General features: G+C 38.3%; 2 protein-coding genes across 3 annotated transcripts; both read right to left on the bottom strand.

The window, feature by feature from the left end:
* Positions 1 to 2,447: 2,447 nt before the first annotated feature.
* LOC104226369 (large ribosomal subunit protein uL24c) lies at positions 2,448 to 5,053 on the bottom strand. The gene is made up of 5 exons (XM_009778347.2): positions 4,897 to 5,053; positions 3,652 to 3,690; positions 3,084 to 3,314; positions 2,735 to 2,952; positions 2,448 to 2,619 (listed from the first exon to the last, which is right to left on the bottom strand). Exons 1-4 carry the CDS (start codon positions 4,981 to 4,983, stop codon positions 2,746 to 2,748), a joined length of 564 nt encoding a protein of 187 aa, XP_009776649.1. The 5' UTR covers positions 4,984 to 5,053; the 3' UTR covers positions 2,448 to 2,619; positions 2,735 to 2,745.
* A 1,679-nt stretch (positions 5,054 to 6,732) lies between these two features.
* On the bottom strand, positions 6,733 to 13,772 carry LOC104226371 (calcium/calmodulin-regulated receptor-like kinase 1). Of its 2 annotated transcripts, none has more exons than XM_009778348.2 (8): positions 13,516 to 13,772; positions 12,293 to 12,663; positions 10,576 to 10,729; positions 9,787 to 9,913; positions 8,903 to 8,988; positions 8,610 to 8,681; positions 8,250 to 8,453; positions 6,733 to 7,320 (listed from the first exon to the last, which is right to left on the bottom strand). In XM_009778348.2, exons 2-8 carry the CDS (start codon positions 12,604 to 12,606, stop codon positions 6,985 to 6,987), a joined length of 1,293 nt encoding a protein of 430 aa, XP_009776650.1. In that variant the 5' UTR covers positions 12,607 to 12,663; positions 13,516 to 13,772; the 3' UTR covers positions 6,733 to 6,984. The 2 variants fall into 2 exon arrangements, with proteins under 2 accessions (XP_009776650.1, XP_009776651.1); XM_009778349.2 differs by lacking the exon at positions 13,516 to 13,772 and adding an exon at positions 13,240 to 13,346.
* Between the last annotated feature and the right edge of the window lie 11,202 nt (positions 13,773 to 24,974).

The raw sequence follows: 24,974 nt of genomic DNA, 5'->3' as shown, positions 1-24,974 counted from the left end.
ACTATGCGTCATAATAAGGGATGCACCTGGCCTAGGGTAACCTGGTACATCTTGCAAAAGTCAATGGTAACTGGGTCAAGAGGACCCAATGTGAAGAGGTAAGTGTAAACACTTAGAAACCTCTCCACATGAGTGGTGATGCTTTCCTCGGGGGTGGGGATCTGTACCACGACCTCGGCCCCCAGTTGCAATCTTCCTTCACAGCATCGAGCTGTTTCGCCGTTACCGAGCAAATATACCTCGATACGTGTTCACATCGGCCAGGGACCGATGGAGGGTTATTGACTTTGAAGTCATTTTTTAGAACACAAGGTTCAGGAACAATCTCATGAATGAGCAGTTCCACCGGCGTTTTGTCACCGGTCAGCCGGGAAGAAGAAGAAGAAGAGACGTTCTCCTTTTGAGGGACGGCTTTGGAGGTTTTCGCCATTGATTCAGATGAGATGAAGCGGAAAGAAGTGGAGTTTGGCATTTTTGGTCCTAAAAGATTGATCAACGGGCGGTGGAAGAGAAGAGATGGAGAGATGAAAATACTTAGAGAAATTGCTCAAGATGGAAGTAAAGTTTGATTCAAATGAGAAACCTGTATTTGTAGGTTCACGACGACGGTTCGATACCGCTAGTGGCCGACCATCACTAACAAGATTTTAATATTTTGGGAAAACGAACCAACGGAAAGTTTCGGTCACCTCGAGCGCTTACGTCATGGGGATGACATCATCATCGGGCCTCTAGAAAATTTAGGTTCAAATCGTTTCTTATCATTTTATTCTAAGAAACGAGGGGACTATCTGTATACGGTGGAAATTGGGGCTGCCCGATTTCGTTCTTCGATGGAAAAAGTGATACCACGTCGGGAGGCCAGGAGCTCGAGGTCGAAGCTCCTTTTCAATATCGAGGTCGATATCATTTACCGAGGTCAGAAGAAGGCATGCTTCGAGATGATACCATTATGATTCAATAACAGAAAGAGCGAGATACCCGCAACGGGCCGGAGATCACGGCGTAAATTTCGGAATGGATTGGTCTTTGGCGGTTAGACAGCTGTCAAATATGATTTCTTACTATTATTAGAAGTGTACCTTATTTAGGACTCTTCTATTATATAAAGGAGGATCTCATTCATTTGTAACGACTATTTTTTGCTGATAAGAAAATATACGCACATTATCCTCTTGCTATTTTACTTACTGTTCTTTAGAGTTGCTTTATCATTTATTCCCATCAGCATACCTCGAGACTGTCATAGGTCGAGGTCAAGATTTTGCCTACACATTGGTTTGATCTATCTTGTTCCTTAATTTATCTATTTAGTTCCTTGTTTATCAATTGGCATTGAATTAAATCACATATTCTTAAAACCACAATACAAGTTTAATTGTTACTCGAATTTTAGGGTAAACATCATTAATAACTTGTTGATGCCTGTTAATTATATTGCTCAATAACACTGAAGACATTAATTCCCCCGTTGCCCTCTCTGTTACCAAGAAGTTTTCATATCCTATTATAGGTGACATTCTGTTCGAAGAAATTAGGGAGTATCTCAAAGGAAGTGTCCCTCATTGATTAGGAAGAAAAAGGAAAAAAGGGATTGGACTTGCACACCGCAAGGCAAAATGGAAAAAAAAAAATGATACTATATAGTCGGTGTAAAAATAATAGCTGAAAAAATATATGTATATATATATACACACACAAAAATAATATACAAAAATTATACAAGTTTTATACACTTTTTCGGCTACCAAATGTAAATAGTTTCTGGGGCGGGCTAAAAGTGATAATACCTCCAAAATTTACAACTGGTAATTGAAAATTAGCCACAATTTCAAAAGTAATCGAAATTTAGCAACTTTTCCATATGAAAATAAAATTTAAACAAAAACACCCTTTGAAATCTAAAAAAATTCCAGCATAATATGCTCGAGTTCGAATTTTTTACATATGAGATTTCAGCATTACATGTTGGAATTCATAATGTGCTAAACTTCCAACATAATATGTTGGAAGTTTATACGTAAGAGTTCCATAAGCAAACATATTATGCTGAAACTTTCTCTGTTTCATCTTGGGTACTTTTGTCCAGATTTTATCTCCGCCTTAAATAGTAACTACTTTTCAATAACTTTGCATACACTAACTATTTTTCAATAACCACACATAAAAAGGGCTATGCCATGCCATTTTGACAGCAAAATGGGTCGAATTCAACACAACACACACCCCCCCCCCCCCAAACAAGGTGCAAAATAGACGTGATTTTTTTTAATTTCATTATGCCTTACCTTGAAATAGTTCACTAGCCAGGCTCAAGAGTATGTCCTATTTTCCAAATGCATTACTTTTATGGTACATGTTTTTCAAGGAATGTAAAAAGTGAAGAACATGTAGATCACTTTTCCTTCCAGTGTTTTGTGGGTTCTTTGGAAGGAAAGAAACAAAGATTTTCGAAGGAGAACTGAATCTTTGTATAATCTGAAATATATAGGTATTTATAACAACTAGCCATGCGGTGCAATCTCAAGAATGTTTAAGAAATACATACTCTAATTGACGTCACTACAGCTCATCTGGCACAAATTTTGTAATCTCCCACCAATATCTTAATGCTGGTTTCTGCTCATTAATATAAATTCTTCTGTTACTGATTTTAAGAAGGTTAAGGTGATAACAGAATAATACTATAACAATGAAAGAAGGTTCACAATTAGCAAAATCAACTAGAATTTACAGGCCAGTCTCCTAGGAAGCAGCAGCTACTGCTTCTGTTGTTTTCTCCTTCTCTTTGACTGCTTTCTTCCAGTTTTCTGCACTATCGATGATTTCCCCAGTTTTTATGAGGTAGCGGACCCTTTTTCCATTGTCTAGTGTTTTATGACCCACCCGACTGGCAACCTTCTGCTCTTTCGAGTAAAGCATCACGTTTGAGCTATGAATAGGAGCTTCAATCTGAAAACGTTAACACAAAAAGTTACTTTCTTGGTAGGTCAAGGGTTTATCCAATGCTAGTCAAGACCAAACGAAAAGCTCAAGAACACAATTTTCAGGCAAGTTAGAGAAGAGAGGAATCAAAATAAAACCTTGACTATCTGGCCTGGTTCATCCTCACTCCTACTCTTCACATGCTTGGTTTTCAAGTTCACGTCTTTTACTACTACTTTGCTGTTGTGCTTGATGATCTCGGTGATCTCCCCAACCTTACCTTTATCATGACCGGATATTACCTTTACTGTATCTCCCAACTTAACATGCATTTTGTGTAGTACTGGAAGGCTGTTTGGCTTACACTCTTTCCGCTCCCATCGCTTAAGCTGCAAAATAGACAAAAAAGATTGTTCTTATTCAATGATAAAACTAATTGTAATCACGGATACTGGTATTTCATCTACAGAATATCATACTCCCGATGCAAGTGATATATCAGTTTCCTAACAAGTAACAATTAATCCCCAAGATCAGCAATAGAAAACATGGAAATTGTTAAAAACTGTTAATGATTTAGTTTAAGCACTTCCCTCATTAGGTCATAAGTTATAAAAGAAGTGCATGACCGCATAGCGGTAACCCTATAAAAGTAGCTGCAGCAAAAAAATTCTTGGACACAATTACACAAATATTAAAAGACCAGAAAATGAACAAGATACCAACCTTTGCTTGAATCAGACATGGACCTTCTGTTGATTTGACCTGCATAGTGTCATATGGAGATCATCATTCAAGTGGTGAAAGATTATTCTATGTTTGCTGTTTGATGCAGCAAAAATTGGCAAATTGTGTAAAGCACGTATGGTAACCAAAGAGGACAGGGTAGACAATTGCAATGAAGAGCATTAGTGCAATAAGAGCAACTGAGCAACTGCATTTCCTGGAGACAAATCTCATTCCATATTTTGCTTTCTATTGCTTATGATTTTACAGGCATGTATGCAACAATTTTATCACTGTTTGTGATCCGTCATGGTGAACATGTCGGAAAGATAGCAAAGATATGACAACAGTTGTATTATCGAAATAATACGTAAATAAAAGAAATGTTCCCTTAAAGACTCGTTTAAAAATAATAATAAATGGTACAGCAAAGTTTATCAGCGGCATAGCATCTTAGCACAAGTGTTCAAGTATATACGCGCAACTTCTCCAATCAGATGCACACTGAATCAAGAAGTAATACAACTAGAATGGTCGAGCATGTTCTGTCGTCATATTTGACTTGGTACGTAGTTTAAGATATTAGTTTGATTTATATATTACATTAGTGATGATAGATAAAAATATCAAAGCAATGGTTGAGAAGTTAGTTTAATAGAGGAAACATCATACTATCAAAGTATAGAAGTGTTAATCATGTTAATTTTTTTTATAGTTAAAGCTGAATAGTTAAAAATATTAGATTCTTTAAAGTAGTGAAGGTAATATACAAAAAGAACGGTAGTAAACCTTTTGGAACTTTGGAAAAGGAAAGAGTGTCTGTCATGGAAATTGGAACTGATGGAGTAAGTTTGAGTTAATCAATTAGCATATGCTTAATACACTTTTAGACATTTTTTTTCCAAAAGACATTTTGAGGAATCATTGCAGGGGAGCTTAGGCGTCTTAACATAGTATTAAAATTTTCACTTGCAGCTAGATATATACTCGTCCAAACATACTGAGCAAGAAATAGACCAAAATTTCAAAAGTTGGAACAGTGAAAACATATAATTCGGCTAGCAATGGTGACCACAATGACAATGGTATGGAGACAAATGTTAGAAAGTTAAGGTGTAATCAATTGAGATGGATACCAACTATCCCTTATCCAAAACATTGAAGTCAAAAAGAGACCTTTCGTAATAAATTAAATTAGGAGAATAGAGAGTGAGGGATAAAGACGGTGTATTTTCAAAACCATACCAGAGGAGGAAGGGAGAGAGGAGGAGAGAAGCGTTGGCCGAAGAAAGAGGTGGAGAGACCAGCAAAGGAGCTCTGCAGAGCTGCCATTCCAAAGGGCGTGCTTCAAATCCTTTTGTGTAGTAAGAAAGAACACACAGGTGAGTTTTTGAGGATAGGATAATAAACACCTTCTTCTTCTCTGTCCAGACAACCGATCCGAATGATTGGACCTTGGACGGGTCGAGTCCGGCCCAACTAACAAAGAGCCTATCCAAATCTAAAACTGATTTTGTTTGACCAACTTTGACAGAGGGGTGGGAAACTTGGGGAAAAGCAGTTAAAACCTGGATTGATTCAAAATATATCTTGATGCTTTCTAATAAAATTGGATTGAACAGGATGATGTAGGAGTTCTTAAATAGACCATGTAGTTCACCAATTCGTTTGAGGAACCACTTCTCGCGGTTATTTGTCTTGTATTTTTATTAATTTACTTATATGCAGTTTCTTATCATCTCTCGAAACAAATTCAAAAATAGCGAGTTTTACAAGTTGTCATTCAAAAATAGTCACATTAATCGAAATTTAGCCATTTTCATTTAAAGATAAATCTGAATAAAAATACTGTTCAAAATCTGGAAAAATACTTCAGCATAATATACTGGAGTTCCGGTATATTATACTGGAACTCCAGGCTAATATACTGGAGTTCCAGTATAATATACCGGTCCAGCATAATATACTGGAGTTTGGAGCACCGGTGCTCCAGTCTCCAGTATATTATACTGGAGCTAGCAAAGCATACCGGTCCAGCATAATATGCTGAAAGTTCATACATAGGTGTACCAAACTCCAGTATATTATGCTGGACCGGTCTCTGTTGCGGGAAAATAGTGGCTATTTTTCAATAACTTGGCAAATGCTGGCTATTTTTGAATGACCAGTCCGAAAACTGGATAGACCGTGCTATTTTAACAATTTTAATAGGCGTATTGATAAGAGTACTACAATGTATTCAATAGAATAATTAGAAAGAAATTCAAAAATAGCCAGATTTACAAGTGGTCGTTCAAAAATAGTCCAGTTTCAAAAGTAATCAAAATTTAGCCATTTTTCATGTAAAGATAAATTTGAACGAAAACACTGTTCAAAATCCGAAAAAATACTCCAGCATAATATATTGGAGCCAACAAAGTATACCGGTCCAGCATAATATACTAGAAGTTCATACACAGGTGCACCGAACTCCAGTATAGTATGTTGAACCGGTCTCTGTTGCAGCAAAATAGTGGCTATTTTTCATTGACTTGGTAAATGCTAGCTATTTTTGAATGACCAGTTCGAAAACTGGCTAGACCGTGCTATTTTTACGAATAATTAAGGTGTGAAGAAAGTAGCTGGGATATCATTACTATAACAAAAACTAATTAGCTAAGATGTTTTTACTTCCTATTTTGCAAGAGATCCAACTGTAGCTAGTATCAGTTACTACCTTTCTTTTCTCTACAAAAAAGAATGTATCTTCTGATGTTACAATATTTAAATACTTCTCGAATCAAACTTGCACTTAAATTCCGACAACTTCTTGCCCTTTGCAATCATGTCAAATCCTATTAGACTACGAAAAATAATAAGTCTAAACTGCCTTCCATAAACACAATAGTACTAGAACGCATTGGCTCATTGAGGTAATTCTAGCTCACGAATATTTTTAAGAGCAAAACAACAGCTAGTAATACCGGAAATTAGATGCCATTGTGCTTTCCTGCTAATTCCAGCAAAGTCGTGTAAATCCTACAAATCCAGTCGGAAAAAAGATACTTTTGGCTGTTGAAGATGATATGAACATCCATAGAATTGGAAAATGCTGATCCGGGCTTTTCCCCCTTTCCTTCTGCCATTCATTTACCTTCCACGCAAATTTACAAAAATTTAACAAAATTGGAAAGAAAGAAATGCTATCTTACACGCAGACTATAACAGATCCTAAATATCCCAATCGAACTCACCAAAGGCAAAAGTGTGTTGCGAATGGAGAACCTAATTTTACAAGAACAAAAGAAGAGGAAGAAGTAAACAGAAAAAAAATAAACAAATGGAAGAACTGAGTTAAACTTCACATGAGTCAGCTGTGCTGTCCATAGATTCCCCCCGTCGGTGTCCAGAGTTTGGACTCCGATGATCTGGTTGTTCAACATTGATGGTAACCTCCTCTGCTGTTGCAGATGAAGAACGCTTGTGACGCTTTCTGTCGTGTCTAGATTTGAGTATCCTTGACAGAACCTGCACAATGTCCCTCATGGAAGGCCGTTTCTTGGGGGCACGATTCACACATTTGTATGCAAGTGCAGCTACATCATTAAGCTCTTGCAAATCATACTTCCCATCAAGACGAGAATCTGCAATTTCCTCCCATCCACCTCTTCCATCGGTAGTCATGGCTGCCTACGATCATTAATCATTTGGAGCTTAACTTCTATATTACTGAATAGGCTTAAGAAACATCTGGATAATAAAGGGGGGGGGTGATGTTTGCAAAAGTTGCTCGACAATCAGTGCTCACGTGTCCCTAAAGCTAGTAGTGACATTTTGAGGAGTAATACATGCAACAGTGATAAGCTAACTGCAGACATGGACTACAGGATGCAGGAACCTTGAAGACTCAGACCCCAGTATCTCTTTTGCTGGGGTCTGTTTGATTTATGAAACAGCTATTGCATTCTTTTACTATTTTCTCTCATTTTTAGAAAGAAATGCCCTGTGAAATTTGTCTCATTTCCTTCATAACTCACCACCATCACCAATTATGCAACAAGGTCCTTGCAAGCTTTTCCACTAAAAACTTGTGCACTCAGAAACAAAAGAGAGTAAACATACAGTACATCCAATGTGAAACATGGCACTCAAAACTGAATTAGGCAATATAAGAGCAAAGAGAGTAATATCTACTAGAAGCAAAATTCTATTGCAAGTAGATACTATACAGTATATCCAATGTGAAAAACGGACTTATTTGAATCAATGTTGAGTGAAAATAAACATATGATGAAGTCATCCAAGTACAACCAGGAAAGACATAGGAGTAAACAAAGATATTACAACAAAAAAGTAAGGAAAACTAAAAGAAAAGAAAGAAGGCATAAGCAATCTCATAAAGCTGTATATGCTCAAGAAATCATGGGCCCTTAGTTCTCACCATATCATCGTCAAAAAATAAAGGGCAGCCCGGTGCACTAAGCTCCCGCTATGCGCGGGTCCGGGGAAGGGCCGGACCACTAGGGCCTATTGTACGCAGTCTCACATCTCATAATGAGAGGGGAGAGAGAGAGAGAGATAGAGAGAGAGAGAGAGAGAGAGAGAGAGAGAGATCTTACTAGTTCAACATACTCGATAAGCCCCTGAAGAGGGTTTCTACCAGCAATAAGTTCAAATAGTAAGACCCCAAAGCTGTAAACATCACTTTTCTTAGTGAATGACCTAGTTGATATATATTCAGGATCAAGATATCCGAATGTTCCACGGATGTTGGATACATGTTTACTGACCATTTCTTCCCTTGAAAGCCCAAAATCAGCAACCTATGTATTAAACCCAATGATTAGCATTAGCCCGAAATGGCCTTACAGTATGACCGCCGCAAAATCTGCCATTTAATTATCATCAAAACCAAAGAAATCTATGCCTTTTACTTCACTTTTGGAGAGAAATAAGAAATATATTTGGCAACTGCATACCCTAGCTCTCATTGACTGATCCAACAAAATATTGGATGATTTAATATCCCGGTGTACAACTGGAGGAACTGCCTGAAAAAGGAAATAACAAAGATTAAAGAGGTCAGTGAATGAGCAATATACGGTAGCAGGAGAGTTGCCACTACGCATGATTCAGAAATTGAGATCCCCAAAAATGTATTTTGTATGTGAATGGTAATTTGTGCTTATTTCAAGGAACCGTGGTACAGAAGAGAGATTGGTTGTTAATCATGTTTCAGAAGCATTAAATGCAAATTATGGGAGAAGATTACCCCGTCGTGAAGATACTCTAAGCCCCTAGCCACATCAAGAGCAATTTGAACTCTCAAATCCCAGCACAACGGTTCAAGCTTTTCATCTGTCAAACAGTAACTTTGTTAAAAGACTAACATATTATCATGCATGCGAGAGGTTATCCTGGAAGCAAATATCTGGTGATTTTACAATATTTTACAATTTGCTATGAAAACTTTGATTGCATGAGTACATAATATGCTAGTCAAAAGACAAATGCCAGTATAACGTGAATCTCACAGAACACAATGGAGAATTTCCAATTTGAGGTGGTGAGATATAGTCATATACAGTCCCTAGTATTCAGTGTATGTGCAGCCACAAGTGTCATGGACTGGCAGCGCTAAACTGGGCCTTAGGGAGCCGTGCTATAAACTAATTAAATAGTTTGCGCTGAACGCATACAAATGGAGGACATCACGGATATAAGAAAATATTGTTCAGAACGGAACTCATTTCTAGACTGCTTGAATATACAGTGGTGGGTAAGCACCAGACTGACAACACCCAAAACTTAGCTATTGCTGGCAGTAAACTGCTGAAGACTAATCAAGTTTACCCTAACTATAGTTCAATTTACTGCAAATTAACTTCTTGTGATTTTGGTGATTTGAGAGAGATCTGATAATATGCACAGTTAATTATTGCCTTAATCAAACGATGACCAATATATGTCATTCAATGCAACATAATTGAGGTGAAAAATGCACATCCAGGCATGCAATATTTGGTAATATCAGCATCATCCAATCAGAGAATGTTTTCAATTTGTAGAATGTTGCGGGAAAAGGCACTGTCAAGAATGCCTCTCAAAGAATTGTTTCTCCCACTAAATCATCAGACAGAGTTCTCCATAGCATACCGTACAAGTGAGAAGCCAAACTGCCTCTGCTCATGTAAACGTAGATAAGCATATGCTGACCCTTCTCTGCACAATATCCAACCAAATTCACCAGGTTTCTATGATGTAGCCTTCCCAGTAACATGACCTGTGGAAATAAAAGAAGCTGGAAGTCAATTTAGTTTTTTAAAATTTACAATATAAAATGTAGTTCAGCAATTACAGCATACACATATGGTTTAGCACAAAATACGAATAAAAGAATGAGGCTCAGAGGATATCTGGAACCCTACAGGATGAAAGGTTTTGTTAACTTAAAAGCACTACAATTTGCATAAATGTTTTGGTGTGCTGTGGCATTTAGAGAACATTGTACACATTAGGAGGATACAGCAATTTCCTGTCCCCTCTTGCTTAGGATCAGTTGCAAGCACTTCACCAACTACTGAATCAAAATATGAGCGGAGTTATAGTAAATATACCCTTCTCTTTTTGTTTGTAAACTGGATGTTTGTTAAAGATCACTAGAGGTTGTAATGCTAGCATGTTCTCTAAGTGATATCTCATGATTTAAGGTAAAAAATTTACGAAGTAAAAAAAGTGAGTAAACTTATTTAGCATTCCACGACTACACCATATTTATCAACTGGTTGTTTAGTGAACTGGCTTTTCCATATGTTAACGCAGTCAACATGGTTGTTTCCCAGTTCCAAAAGTTGTCAAAATTTACGAGAAATGTTTGAGCAAGGTGACTTGTCAAATAGATGGCAAACCATCATGAAAGGTATGCTTCTCTGACGTTTAGAGTACCTCTGTTTGGAATTCTTTCTCTCCTTGTTTGGAATCAGTTGCGAGCACTTTGACAGCAACTGTCTCACCAGTAGACATCTGAGCCTTATAGACAGGACCATAGGCCCCTTGACCAATCAATGTGGTGAAGTTGTAGGTTGCTCTTTGCAAATCCCTGCCCATTAAGAAAGAGTACGTTAACTAAATGTTTAAGCATCTCTCAGAATAAAAACTTCAATAGAATGTAAAGGATTATAGAAGATAAATATATATGGTTCAAAAGCTGCTCATTGATTACAGGTTCTTCTGTGGCATTCTGATATCGGAAAACACATTGTTCTAGAAATGGTAAAATTAAAATATGCATATACAAAGGTTTAACATTTAAACAAATCCTTAATCGCAATATTGACCATATTAAAACAAATTCATTACCCAATAGGCACTAATATTCATTTTCAAAGTTTTTGATTTCAGGCTAACATCTCCTATTTCTGCCTAACCGCTACATTGACACCAAAACTCTTCAAAAGAGGCTTCATCAGGCATGCAAACCACATGGGAAAGTTTACAAATGGGAAAGAAGTGAGACACGCGTTAGCATATGTGAAATGGCATATTTACCATTCCAGAAAAAGAATGGGTGGGCCAAGGGTCTATTGGTAACAACCTTTGTACCTCGCACAAGGTAGGGGTAAGGTGTGCGTACACTCCACACTCCCCAAATCCCACTTGTGGGATCACACTGGGGATGTTGTTGTAGAAAAAGGATGGGTGAAGGTTGATTGCTGGTTTGCTTTGTGGGAGAATTGGCAACAAACATTCATAAGGTTTAAGCATATCAAATGTAGATTATTTTGAGTTAGCATATGGACAGACTATCACGGGGTGAAAGGGCTACTGAGACATAACTGCTGTGAGTTAGGCAGCTCAGCAGCTTCATTATATGCCTTCCTATTGCGATTACTTAGCAAAAAGTCTGGTTGATGTTGATACTTTGTGCTTCTCAAAGGAGAGCTAAGTGGGTTGATACTGGTTGAAAGGCTAACATATATAGTGTATTGATTAAGATGTGGATCTAGCTGGTGCAAGTAATGCCAAACAGTCATGAAAAAGTAGTGTATGATAATTCGGCACAGTTATGAATCAAAAGCAGATAATCATGGCCCTAAGATGCAAGGTCTATTTATTGAAGAGTGCAATTTATGGTCAATAATGTGAAGGGAATTGCAAGACCATTCATCAGACTTATGAATCAGAGGCATTAATTGGATATTGTCATGGCTCAAAGATGCAAAGTCTTGCTACTGGAGTATGTTCCTAGTTTTACAGAACATCCACAAAGATACACTGTTGGAATTTTAAACAGAAAATTTTCAAAGGAGCCAGACATTAGGATGGTCGCTGTTTGAACTTAAGCTTCCTACAGTCCACGATACTTTCTGTGATAAAGAGTAAATAAAAGGAATGCTTCATTTCTGCTATGGCAAGTACTGTAAGGACATGGTTAAAATGAAAAAGGAAGTTTGGATTTCCTAGGATCCTTCTACTTTATTCTACTTCTGGTGATTGAAACAACTATAATAGAATAAGTACTGATTTTGAACAAGCTCTACAATAATAAGCCATGGAAAAACTGTTGAATCTCATTTCACTTTGCACATACAATGAGAGAGCAGTAGATTGGAAATCAAACTAAAAAGTCGCAACACTCTTTGCATATAGTCACAGTACATACTTGTAGGAGTACTCGAGTATACCGGATGCAGAAACAACATTTGCCTTTCTAAGGCCGCCAAGCCACACTGACATGCCATTCTGGATAGTCGATTTTGGTGACTCAGTACCAATGGAAGAGTCAGATAATACTGTACAAGTATCGGCACCATTTGCACGTATAGGAATAGTGGCAGCCCTCCTAGAACTGCTATTCCCTATCTGAGGATGTCTCCTATGGTACCTAAAGCAGAAAAATGCAAGTATAGCTAAAAGCACTCCTATCACCACTCCAATTGAGATGCCTATAATTAATCCATGTGACTCCTTCTCCATTTCTTCTGCGCACTTCGAATTTTCAGCTACTTATGCATTGATCGCATCGTGAAATAGCTGTAAGAAATTAAAAGCAGTTAACTTCTGCACTTGGTGGCTCAAGCATCTTTTGCACTCAAGAGTCATCATCATCATCAACAACAACAACAATAATAACAAATAAGACTCAGCCCCAAACAAGTTAGGGTCAGTTATATCATCTCAGGCCAGTAATATACAAAATAACTCCTGTAAGTGCATAATGTAGACTAATCTCGTTCAAAGAACTAATGACTCCTGTTCTTTATATTTCTAGTGACGTATAAATCTCGGAAAGGACAGCTCCTGTAAAAGCATAATTTCATTTAGACTACAACTCAAATTCCGAGAAAGAAACTACAACAACTTCCCGCAATTCCAAACTAGTTGAGATCAGCCATAGGAATCCTCAATAACCATTTAGTTTCGTGTAGGCTAATCTCGTTCAAAGAAATAATGAATTAAATTTTAATCCAAAACTGGATCTCCAATTTCATCGGTATAAAGAGAATCGTAATGATAAAATAAATTTATATCGATAAGAGAACAGAAACATGCTTTACGAGAAGAGTCTTGTTTGCTAATTTTAGAAAATAAAAAAATCACTGAGCTTACAGCGATTCTAAAACGATTAAGCTTATTCCACCAGCAGCGAAAAAGGCAAAATCTAGAAATGAATGTTCCATTCCTTTTGCTCATAAATTTGTGGACAACCAAACAACAGATCAAATGAAAAAACACATCGATATTAGTACAAAGCTAAACATGAGAAAGTAGAATAGTACAGATCAAACAGTAATGATAAAAGTACTAAGAAATTATGAAAAAGGAAGCTCTGAAAAGGAGCCATTTTCAAGGGATAGACTGTTAACGTGCATTCATCCATTGTACCTTGAGTGAAGCAGTTACAAAGCGTGATGAAGAAGGATCTAAGCCACGTTGCGAAGCAACAAAAAGTAGGGAATTTGAGATGAAAAAAAGCAAGGAATCTGGTTAAGACAGTGTTTGGAACAGCGGAAATTGCTTAGAGAGAGGAAAATTCAGAAAAATCAAATAAAAGAGGCGAGAGCAGAGTGTTCTTTTGGCAACTGTGGTGGACTCGTTCGACATTTACGTTGAGACTTAAACGCGCGTGACGAATGATGATTATTTTACCTTCCCGTAATGCCCTTATAGTTTATATATTTATACACACAATATATTCAGACAATTCACACGTCTTTTTCTTTCTTTATGATGAATAAAATAGAATAAATGATGGTCTAGCCACTTTATGGGCCCTATATAAATTTGCATTATTTTTCTTGTGTTACAAGGAAAAAGGGGATTGAGAGAGACAAAGCTCCTGGATTTCATCAAGGGAAAAGTATTAATCAGTTCTAACAAATTACCGGTCGAATTTATTAAAATTTTAAGCTCCTACATTTTATTAAGGGAAAAGTATTTTTCACAAGAAGCTTCTTTATTTTTGAAAATATTAAATTATTTTCTCCGATTAAAGGTGAGAAATCTCACTCATTTAATCATTTTTGTTTGATGGTGAAACACAAACTTTTCACAACATTCAATTTTGATGATTTATCATGATAAGGATTAAGGGCTTAACTATTTTAGGCCCCAATTTCTTTAATATAAATAATATAAGCAAATATCCTAAAATCTTACAATTAACGTAATCACTCTACAATGTAAACTAGTTTTAGTGTGTAGACAAAATTAATGTAATCACTCTACAATGTAAAAAGCACTTATGGGGGATCCGGAGAAGGGCCGCACCCCAAGGGTATAGTCTACCCTGATACAAACATTAGTGGTTGATTTCACGGCTCAAACTCATAACCTATAACTCATACGGAGATAATTTTACCGTTGCTCCAAGGCTCTCCTTCAATCACTCTACAATGTATAACCTTAAAATTTCGCTAGCTGCGTTAGGCAATCTAACATGGAAATTATTAATTAGCAGCAAATAACAATCATTAGTCCATGATAAAGTGGATCCACGTTGACCGTTATTTGGGTTTAACTACAACTAAGCATAACCCTTTAAGCTTTTACGAGTACATAACTTCCCTTTATCATCATTATCCATGAATAATGGTCCTGAAGTTTTTACTCAGTGTGATGAAACAAAGAGACTACTAATTGGCAATTTGTAACAATTTAACGGATAGTTCTATGGCAATTTGTAACAATTTAACGGATAGTTCTATCAACATAGCTAGAGTATTTGTTTTTTGCTCAAGATAGTGTAGCAACTTATACTTATTTGACCATCAAAGGATGTGGTGCACTGGATGTGATTACTCCTCCCTTAACTAGAGGTCTCGGATCCGAGCCCTGAGTATGGAAAATCCTTGGTAGGAAGCGCTTCCCCCTTGAATGAGGCCCTACACGGTGCGAATTCAGATATAATCAGGCTCCAATACGAGTACCGGACACCAGGTAGAAAACCAACAAAAATTATACTTATTTGAAGTTTCAAAAGGTTGACAAGACATCTTATGGCTCTAGAAGAATTTAAAAAATGAATCGGGATATAGAAAAGCTGCATTAAAGGAACATTTTAACATGGACGAGAATTCAAAAACACATCTGTGCAATTTGAATTAGAGAAATTAAAAGGCATCTTTTATTTTTATTATTATTATTATTAGCTTTAATTTATTTATTTTTTGGGACTGAAATGATGTTTTGGTAAATGGTTCGTATTATGTTTTGTTGCGACCTATGTGTGGATTATGTTACAAACCTCTCGACCTTTGTTGTTTGCATGATCAAAGTCATTTTTCAAAAATATATTTTCCATAAGAAAGTCTTTTATAATGTTTGGTTATCAAAAATTAATTTAAAAAATATATTTTTCATTAAAAGAGGAAACGTTCTCTCATTAATGAGTGAAATCATTCTTCTTACAATTATCTCATTACCTTCTAATTTTATATTACTAGCCAACTAACATGTAAATATTATTGTTATTAATCTTAAGTACACGAAAATCTCATCAAAACAATCTTCAAGATTTTAACATTATTATTAATGTGATATTATTTCTTCCGAATTTTTTTCGTTGACCAAGCAAATACCGAAAACATTTTTAAGGAAAGCATCCTTCGTAATCTTTTTTATGGAATGTGACTTCCGTGTACCAAACATTGTTTGATTAATATCTTGTCTATTTGTGTTTTGGTAAGCTCGGGAAGTTAACATTAATAACAAAATCAAATTAAGTCATGTCAACCCTCACCAAACCATTTATCTAAATTGTCAAACATCATATCATACCATAAGTCTCCCTTAAAAGTGATTTTTTAATAATACACAACATGAAATATGAACTATCAAAGTTGTACTAATAAACTACACAAAACACAATTAATCAACCAATCAATAAGAACCTGCAAGGTTTAATTCAAAAAATTCGTGTTTGTTGTGTTTGCATATCATGCCGCACATTGCCACATACAACGATTCGATGAATATTTTAGTAACTTGCCATTCGGGAGATTATAAATATAGTGAAATCATTTTAGATGTAATACCATTAGAAGATACTTATAAAGGACGAAAATAAAGTTAAAAGAGTTATCATACTCTCAAGGAAATTCAAACCCCAAATTTCTATTTAATATTTTAACATTTTAAATCGTGTAATCATCTCCTCTAATACAATTTAATACCCGATGTTTGATTTAACAACTTAATGGTATTAGGATTGATAAGGGTGTTTGGTCTGACTTATTAATTAGGACCCTATCCAGATCTGCCATTGCAATTAATTATTTCTTTTTAAAGTTTGGAAATTAATGAAATAGGAAACTCAAAATGAAATTCTTGAGCCGAAGGTCGGAAACAATTTTTCTATTCTCCAGAGGTAGAGATAATATTTGCGTACATGCTATCCTCTCCAGATCTCACTTGTGGAACTTTACTGGGTCATTATTATTGTTGTTGAAACTCAAGATAAAAGAGGTAGATATTGGCAGTTAATGAATTCGGATGAAATAGCTATGGCAGTAATCAACTGTAAACCTAACCCAACCAAGTTTGATATATAATAATCATATCAGCAAATTTCAAACACGACAAGATATGGCAACCATACGACAGCCCCCACGTTGGAACCATGTTTGAGTGCGACTTTCATTTCCCTCATCTCCTAAAAGCAAATTAAAGAAGAAAAAGAGCGACTACATTAATTTCTTGAATGTGAAAGCTTCATTTTAGTATTCTTTTCCAGCTCATGAAATCTATATACGTCATATGTGTGTTTACTGGTTGGTTGTTTTTTTCTAATCCTGATTGTCTTAACTTAGAAGTTGACCAGGATAGTTTTAACCTAAAAAGAAATCCAAAACATGCCTAGAACTTATCTAGATACCGAGGAAATAGCTATCCTTATTTGATTCGCAACGTACGACACATGGCTTTCATCGGTATAGGCCAAAGGGTGATTTGATTTGATTTGTCTGTAAATGTAAATTAATCGGTAAGATAAAATAAGTAAAACTGTTTACCCTAACAAAAACGGAAACAATTGAATTTATACGTGGTTTTAAGGATATGCGGATTAATTCAATACAAACGATTAATAACATTAGATTAAACGGAAAAAAGACGTAATAAATTGCCAAACCAATAGTGGGAGTGATTCCGAACTCAGTAACAGCTTAATGAAATGCCTGCCTTCAGTCCGGGCTCACAGTGATGGAACTCTGATGAACAGAAGTAAGGACAGAGAAAAATAATAGTATATTGCATGTATGCGTGTTACAATGCTCATCATGAATAGTTAGACTCCCCTTTATATAGTAGGAGGATTTTACCAAGTACAATTCTAAAAAAAGGTAAAAACCTTCTTCTTGCTAATCACTGATCCATTGTTGATACGAGCCGGGAATTACGCTGTGACATACGGTTGGGCACGAATATCACTGCCCTTTGTTAGTCATACGCGATTGTCTGGTAATGTTCTCCGGAGTTTTAGGATTTAAATCAGATCTGGGGGGGACGTAGCCTCGATTCTCCTGAGGGCAGGTATTTTGCTCGAATCTCAACACAAGGGGCTCCTCTCCCCGATTCTGATTCCTTACGGTCGCGCCTCTGCTCCGTTTGCTTCACCGAGAATCCAGGTGTCATACGAGCTCGGTTTCACCCGTATATAGATAGTCCCCTCGTTTTTCAGAGAGTAGGTTTACTGAAACGATGAGAAACGACAGACGCACTTCGATTCCTTCTTCAATACGCCGTGATAGAAACGACAAAGAATCTGAAGCATCCCGTCAGTCGTGTCGTTATGACTTCGAACACGTGTCAGCCATAGGCGGGTCATCCTTGAAGGCGAAGCAACGCAAAACCTCTATAAATACTTCCATCATTCATTCATTTTTTACCTTTTGACCAAGTTTCTACCTTCGAGTTTTCAGGCTATCATTACCCTTCTTTATACTCTCATATTTTTACCTTCGTTCCCCAGGATTTCTTAGTAAGTTACAAGTTTTTACCTAGTTTTCACCCAAATAAGTGCACTTGATTCTTCATCTTTCAACTATTCTTCCTATTTTTCAAGTTTTTTCTAGATAACAATGGCTAAATCTTCCAAATCTGTTCCTTAACAAGTCACTTCTTCTTCTTTATAACCGATCGATGAAATCGAGGAGGTCGCTCTTCATGTAGTCGTCCTCGAGATGTCCACTCCTGATGTGGCTACCAAGAAACCAGCTCCCAAACCTCCCATAAAAATGTTTGTCCCCGGGGTTTGTTCGGTTTCCAATGACTATAAGATTGAAAGGCCCTCGTCGGTGCATGGTCGGGGTGAGGTGGCATCAAGGTACATATGTTCTATCACCGAAGACTTCCTTCCTGACGTCCGAAATGACTACAACTGGGTAGGTAAGGACGTAGTAATCTCCGGGCCTGAGGACGCCATTACTACCCATGCGGAGGGGTATCTAAATGTTTACACTTATCCCTTTACACTGGGCCCGGTGGACCCACTTATTCCGGACTTCTGTAAGAGATACGAAGTATGCCTCGGTTAGATCCATCCGTCACTATGGAGGATTGTGATCCTTCTTCGATATTTCGTGAACAAGACCGAATCCCGTCGGTTCACCATAGATCACCTACTCTGCCTATACAGTCCCTGAATCTTCTGAGGGGGACTAATAAAGCTCTAAAACTCACACGCCGAGCTAGACAAGCCCCATTATCGAGCATCAATAAGGACCAGGATCGGGGCTACCAGAGACAATTCGTTCGGGTGAAGACTGAAGACTTGATCCCTTCCGAGTTCATACCATTCCCTGAGAGGTGGAATGCATCACACAAGCACGACTTTCCTTTAAATGTTGATTTTATGTTTTTCTTCTTTTTCCTCACTAGTACTTGTGGTGGTGCAGTTGTTACTCGAGTCCCAAATGTCATTCATCAGTTCAAGGAGTGGATCGAGGGCATTTGTTTGCAGGTTCTTTATTCTGAACGCACATAGCGCGAACTCTCTAAGGACCGCTGGGAGGCCCGTTCTCACGGTAAGATCTCCCTCCCAAATAAGTAACATTAGGCTCCCTTTTTAGCAAAATATTCTCATTTCCTCTCTTTTCGTTTTACAGGCTTGCCTAAGACCAATGATCTTAGGCCCTTAGAAGGAAACGAGGACTTGCCCTCGTCCCTTGATCCCTCCGCTTTGGGCCAGCTCGGGTTTGCAGTGGGGGAAAAGAAGAAAGAGAAAAGAAAGGTTTCGGGCTCCCCGAGATCCGCGGTGAAGCCAAAAAAGAGAGTGGCTCATAAGCCAAAGAAACGCTCCGGTTCCCGAGCACCAGACTCGGAGTCACTCCTTTGGATCAGGGACGAGCCCGAGGAAGATGATATTTTTGTGGCCCATGGGCTGACCTCCTCCGAAGAGCAGGCAGCAGCCGAGGAGGAGACCATAAAGGTCAATCTCCCTTAGGTTCGGGAGACCGATAAAAAGATGAGGTCTGAGACCTCTTGGGACATCGGCTCCATTCTACCGGCTATAATAGAGATTTTAGGGTCGCCCTCGTACACCGAGTCTATGCTCTAGGAGGCCCGAGCGGTGAATGAGAGATCCAACGAAGGGGCTCATGATGCGGATGACCTTCATTCCTTTTTCGAGGGTGTGGACTTGGCCGTTTTAGAAGATTTCACCGGGTTGGGCGAACTGGAAGTGTCGATAAAGGATTCGTCTTTAGAAATCGACGAACTGAATTCGAGCCCAAAATTAATCAACTAGTTCCCCGCTGCGAGTACGGATCCCGGCCGCAAGAGATCGATAATCATCACCGTCCGGGAAGATTCCCGGGTTCTTTCACCTCCCGTGGGAGTAGCGAGTTACCTCCGATGCCTGGTGACCGAGGAGGACTAGGTGAAGATGAATGAGGTGGACATGTTTTGCCTTTTTAATGAGGCGCAGTAGGCGCTGAATCAGGTAAGGTGTCACTATGACCCTTCGAGCCTTTACTTAGGTCTTTATACTTCTAATGTTTTTTGTTCATCCTTTTGTAGGACTCTGTACTCTACCACGAGAGCTTCCTTCGGTACCGGGCTGAGGTCAACCAACTTGAGCTCGAGGTTAAGGAGCTTGCCCAGAAAAGGGACATGTTCAAGCTTCTTAGTGAGCAACACGAAGGGGTTATCAAGGATCTTCAAGTTGGCATGGACGGGGCTCAGAAGGAGGCTTCGACCCTAAGGAGGGAACATGTTAATCTGGTTGAATAAGTAAAGATTTTTGAAGTTAGCAATGAGGCTTTAGCCATGGGGACTAATGACCAAACCTCGCAGGTTCAGCAGAAGATTGACCGGATAGATTAGCTCTGAGCTGAAATGAATGAGGTCCAGGCTATGGCCGATGGTTAGAAGAGCAAAATGGACCGGTTGGCCTTGGAGAAGGAAACTGCCCGAACTCAGCTGGCATTGGTAGAGTTTCAACTTCGGGGGGCGAAGGAGAAAGTCGATAAGCCGGCCCAGGTGAATGATGAACTCTGAGCTCAACTGAATTTGGCCCTAGCAGAGTGGGATGCCCTCGGCAGTGAGTGTGAAGATATAAAGGTTCAAATGTGCACAACCTCCGCCTATGTTGAAAAGATGGTGGCCCAGTATAGGGACGATGTCGAGGTAGCCGAGGCCCGCCTAAAAACACTGTCGAGTACGTGAAGTGGTTATCTCGAAGGGAGACCCTCAAAGATATCCATACTTGAGGCTTCGACCTACCTGCTGAGATCGAGGAGGCAAAAGGACTTGAGGTCGAGGCCAAGAAGATAGCTGATCCCGAAGGTGAAGAGGGCTCCGAGGGATCTGAAGAGTCCGAAGGCCCCGAGGATTCTGGTGATGGGTCGGATTCCGGTGAAGACCAGGCGGATATACCTTAGGATTTTTTGTTTTTGTTTTGTATTTTGCACATTTATTTTGTTGGGGCCATTTTCATTGGCCTTTATAAAGATATTCCAGAATGTATATAAAGTATTTTTCCCTTTGTAATTTTCAAGTCTATTATCTTTAGCATCCTTTCACAATTGCAAAGATTTCAAATGCCTTAGTGTAGAATCAAACGTGGTAATAAGTCATTTTTTTCTGAGGTTCGAATAAGACCTATCCTCGGTGCAATCTTTGCTCGAAACTTATGGGGGATGGGGGTGCTTATTTATGTGTTTTAAGACTATATCTTTGCGATGGTAAACTTTGAATAGGTTTGGAATTTTGTTTGAAGGCCTCATGTTTTGAAAACGGGCTTCGGAGTTCACAGAACTGTTTTTAGGGTGGAAGTAGCCTTTTAGTTTAGTCACTACCTAATAGGCTTCGTACCTCCAGGTTTTGATAACCCGAGCCGTCCGAGTATGTCTTGGACAACAGTCTCCGAGTGGGGTTACCCTTTGGGTTCGGGCCGTTTTTAGGGTGGTCGTAGCCTTTTAAGTTTAGGCATTATATAATAGGCTTTGTGTCTCCGATTTTTGGCAATCCGAGCGTTTTGAGTTCGTCTCGGATGACATTCCCCGAGTGGGGGTAATCTTTTGGGTTTGGATAGGGGTGTCCCTTGGGTTCGATACTTTTATGGAACAAAAATGTGTATCAACAAGGTAGAAACTTTCTTTCATTTTTGTGCGAAACATACAAGGGTTGTGAGGTGTAAAAGCTTCGTATTATGGCTTAGGTCATCTATGCGGGCACAGTTCATTCTACCACTTGGCCCTTACTATAAATCCTATCCACAAAGTTGAGGCTATTCAAGCACAAAGTTTCCCCCCCCTTCTAAAAATCTTGACCCGAGGGTGATGGGCCCCATTATTCGAGGTCGATCTTCGAGAGGGCTTGGATACTGTTAATGCGAAAATCAATTCCAATTTAAAATCGGTCATCGACTCTAAGTTAGCACGATCCACTGTTGCCTCTTTAAAAACCTTGCCGGAAAATCCATTTGAGACAAAATCGGATTAAGGGAAAAAGAGTGCAACACGTGCTTTCAGACCTAAAAGCTACATTCTCCTTTGGCTATTACCTGCAAGTGTTAGCTCAATTTTCTATATATATATATATATATATAAGCGAATGAGGTCATACCTTAGCAGTAGTACCATTTTAGGTGGGTCACGTTCCAGTTGTTCGGTAGCTGTGTATCGTTCCCCGCTTTGAGTTTGTACGAGCCCTTATTGGTAATTCTAATGACTCGATATGGGCCTTCCGAATTTGGTCCCAACTTCCCTTCGTTTGGGTTCCGAGTGTTCAGTGTTATTTTTCTTAACACCAAGTCCCCGATATTGAGGTGTTGGAGATTGGCTCTTCGGTTGTAATATCTTTCTATCCATTGTTTCTGGGCGGCCAATATTAGTGCCTTTTAGCTTTCATTTAGTCCAAAAGAATTTAATTGTGTTCCCGAAAACTGATAAAATATGCTTAATTATAGGAGTAATGGAAAATGAGCCATTAAGATGAAATCCAACTCAAGAAGGAGTGATTTGAACTCAAGAAAAAAAAACAAGCACAGAAGCTCAAATTGCAGATTGCAGAATATCATCTATGGCCACAGATTGTGAAGGCAAGCTTATCAGAGACAAGTGCAATGTGTGGCCGCAGAATCTAAGCAAGAGCATAATTTCAGAGAGTTCTTATTTCAAGCTCAAAGTAAGTGTGGACCGCACAATTATTGTGCAGCCGCAGAAGTTAGCTACGAGGCCGCACTCAAAAATGTGTGGTTCGCAAAAGAGCCTTGTGCAAACATGTCACGACCCAAATCTATAGGCTGCAACAAGCCCCCGGTACCTTACTTAACTGAGTACTAACATAACATATCATTCTTATTGTACTTTTGTTGGAAAATGGACCAAACGTACCGTCATAGGCTAACCAGAATAAATATAGAGGAATACTCAATATAGGATGACCCAACCTGATATAAAAATTTATATATATGATATACGGGCCTATAAGGCCAACATCATCATTTGTAAACTCAAAACATAGGCCGGCAAGGCCATGTTAGCATTCGTATCCATGACATCTGTCTACAAGCCTTTAAGAGTACATACTTATCATAAGGGTCGGAACAGGGCCCCGCCATACCAAACAATACGCGTTTAAATCATACTGACCAAACAAGCAACTTCGTAGCAAATGGAGCGCACCAACATCTTCCGCTGAGCTGATAGCCTACTTAGAGGACTCTCGACCTGTCTATCGGGACCTGCGGGCATGAAACGCAGCATCCCCAAGCAAAAGGGATGTCAGTATAAATAATGTACCGAATATGTAAGGTACATAAATAAGTACATAAAAGACATGGAAGAAATATAAAGTACATGACTCAACCTATAAGTCTGGACAACACTGTAATTTATGAAATACTTATAGTGCCATGCATATGTGTATGAATATCATGTCGAGCATAGGTACATGTGTTCATAATATCACCAAGCCTCTGAGGGCATCTCATCATATCATCTCGGCCACTGTGTACAACATTATCAATGTGTGCCAACTGATCATGTGGTGGTGTAGAGGTGTTGGTGCGTTGTAGTAACTTAAGGAAAGCTCAAACAGGTATGTGGGCTAAACTTTATCTCTCGAAATTAAATTCCATAATGTTTCCATAAGTTTACTTATGATAGGCCCAAATCCCTAATTTCTACGTTCCGGGTTATCCCTTATAAACTCATAAACTTGACTTTTCCGAACGAGCCTTATATTGAACGATAGATGTTTAAAGTATGGGTTGTTCATTAAAAATGGTATGGCTTTGAGTTGTATTTTAAATAGAAACTAATATATCAGGTGAGAAAAACTCAATATGCTCAATACTCATAATTGATCGTATGTGTACTAAATGTCTTGATTAATTGTGTCTAGTTGATGATAAACTATAAAGATGTCTGGAAATTAATTAAATGAACTGGGGAAATAGAGTGTGGATAATGTAACGCTATAACCTTTTCCCATATCCCATATACATATAAGTACATATATACGGGTATATAACGTCATCTGATCATGGGTCAATGTACATGAATGCAATGCATGAGAAGTACGTCAACAAAATATTTCGGAGTTTCATAAGACCATTATGCCTCTGATTAATATCATAAAATCAACTTACGTATTTTCCGAGACCCATTAACAGATGATAAAATAATATGACATATGGGAATTCAAGAATATAGGGATCTCTAATACTTCTATAAATAGAGTCATTTATGGAAGTTATGCATTTGCTCATTTCGTTCGTGTCGTATAGATCATGCCAAAAAGAAAGAAGGGATAGCCTTAACATACCTAAGCCGATTCTCTTGACAATCCCTCTAACATACGTCGATTGCGACAAATCACATAACGGCGGATCGAAGTAGAAAAAATCCGTATAATATTCTTAAGAAAGATTGGACCGTGCTCTCTTGGAATTTGCAAATTCACGTTGCCACTACATAATAACATCTTCATATGCATTATTGAAGTAAATCATGTTACATTTGGAACATTATCATTACAGAAGCCCTCTCTTTGAATTGTAGAGATTCCAAAATGAATTAAGAGCTCTCTTTAGTCTTTTGGGTGTGGGCCCCTACTTAGTGGATGACTAAGCCACTTTAATTCTCCAAATTGTGCCATCTATGCAAGACTTTAATAGTCACTTTATATATGATTAGGATGCTTGTTGCGGCCTATAGGTTTGGGTCGTGACAAGCGGCACCCAGAAATGTGCGGATTGTAGAAAATGAGAGATGCGGCCGCGATTCAGAATGGTACGGCCGCAAAGATCCAAGTCCTGTGAAGCTAAAGCAAAGTGCGGACCGCACATGAAGTTGTGCGGCCGCAGAACCTCTGAAAGGGCATTTTTGTCCGAAAAT

Source organism: Nicotiana sylvestris, chromosome 7, assembly GCF_000393655.2.
Source record: "Nicotiana sylvestris chromosome 7, ASM39365v2, whole genome shotgun sequence".
Lineage (NCBI taxonomy): Eukaryota > Viridiplantae > Streptophyta > Magnoliopsida > Solanales > Solanaceae > Nicotiana > Nicotiana sylvestris.
This window is presented reverse-complemented; position numbering and strand designations above follow the sequence as displayed.

What these genes read in the sequence shown, in the direction of transcription:
- LOC104226369 (XM_009778347.2), bottom strand. Translation starts at nt 4,983, where the DNA reads ATGGCAGCTCTGCAGAGCTCCTTTGCTGGTCTCTCCACCTCTTTCTTC. An exon ending in CTCTCTCCCTTCCTCCTCTG is followed by an intron (nt 3,691 to 4,896) that starts GTATGGTTTTGA and finishes GACACTATGCAG; the next exon opens with GTCAAATCAACAGAAGGTCC. An exon ending in CATGTCTGATTCAAGCAAAG is followed by an intron (nt 3,315 to 3,651) that starts GTTGGTATCTTG and finishes TCTATTTTGCAG; the next exon opens with CTTAAGCGATGGGAGCGGAA.
- LOC104226371 (XM_009778348.2), bottom strand. Translation starts at nt 12,606, where the DNA reads ATGGAGAAGGAGTCACATGGATTAATTATAGGCATCTCAATTGGAGTG. An exon ending in AGAAAGAATTCCAAACAGAG is followed by an intron (nt 9,914 to 10,575) that starts GTACTCTAAACG and finishes TTATTTCCACAG; the next exon opens with GTCATGTTACTGGGAAGGCT. An exon ending in TAGAGTATCTTCACGACGGG is followed by an intron (nt 8,682 to 8,902) that starts GTAATCTTCTCC and finishes TTCCTTTTTCAG; the next exon opens with GCAGTTCCTCCAGTTGTACA.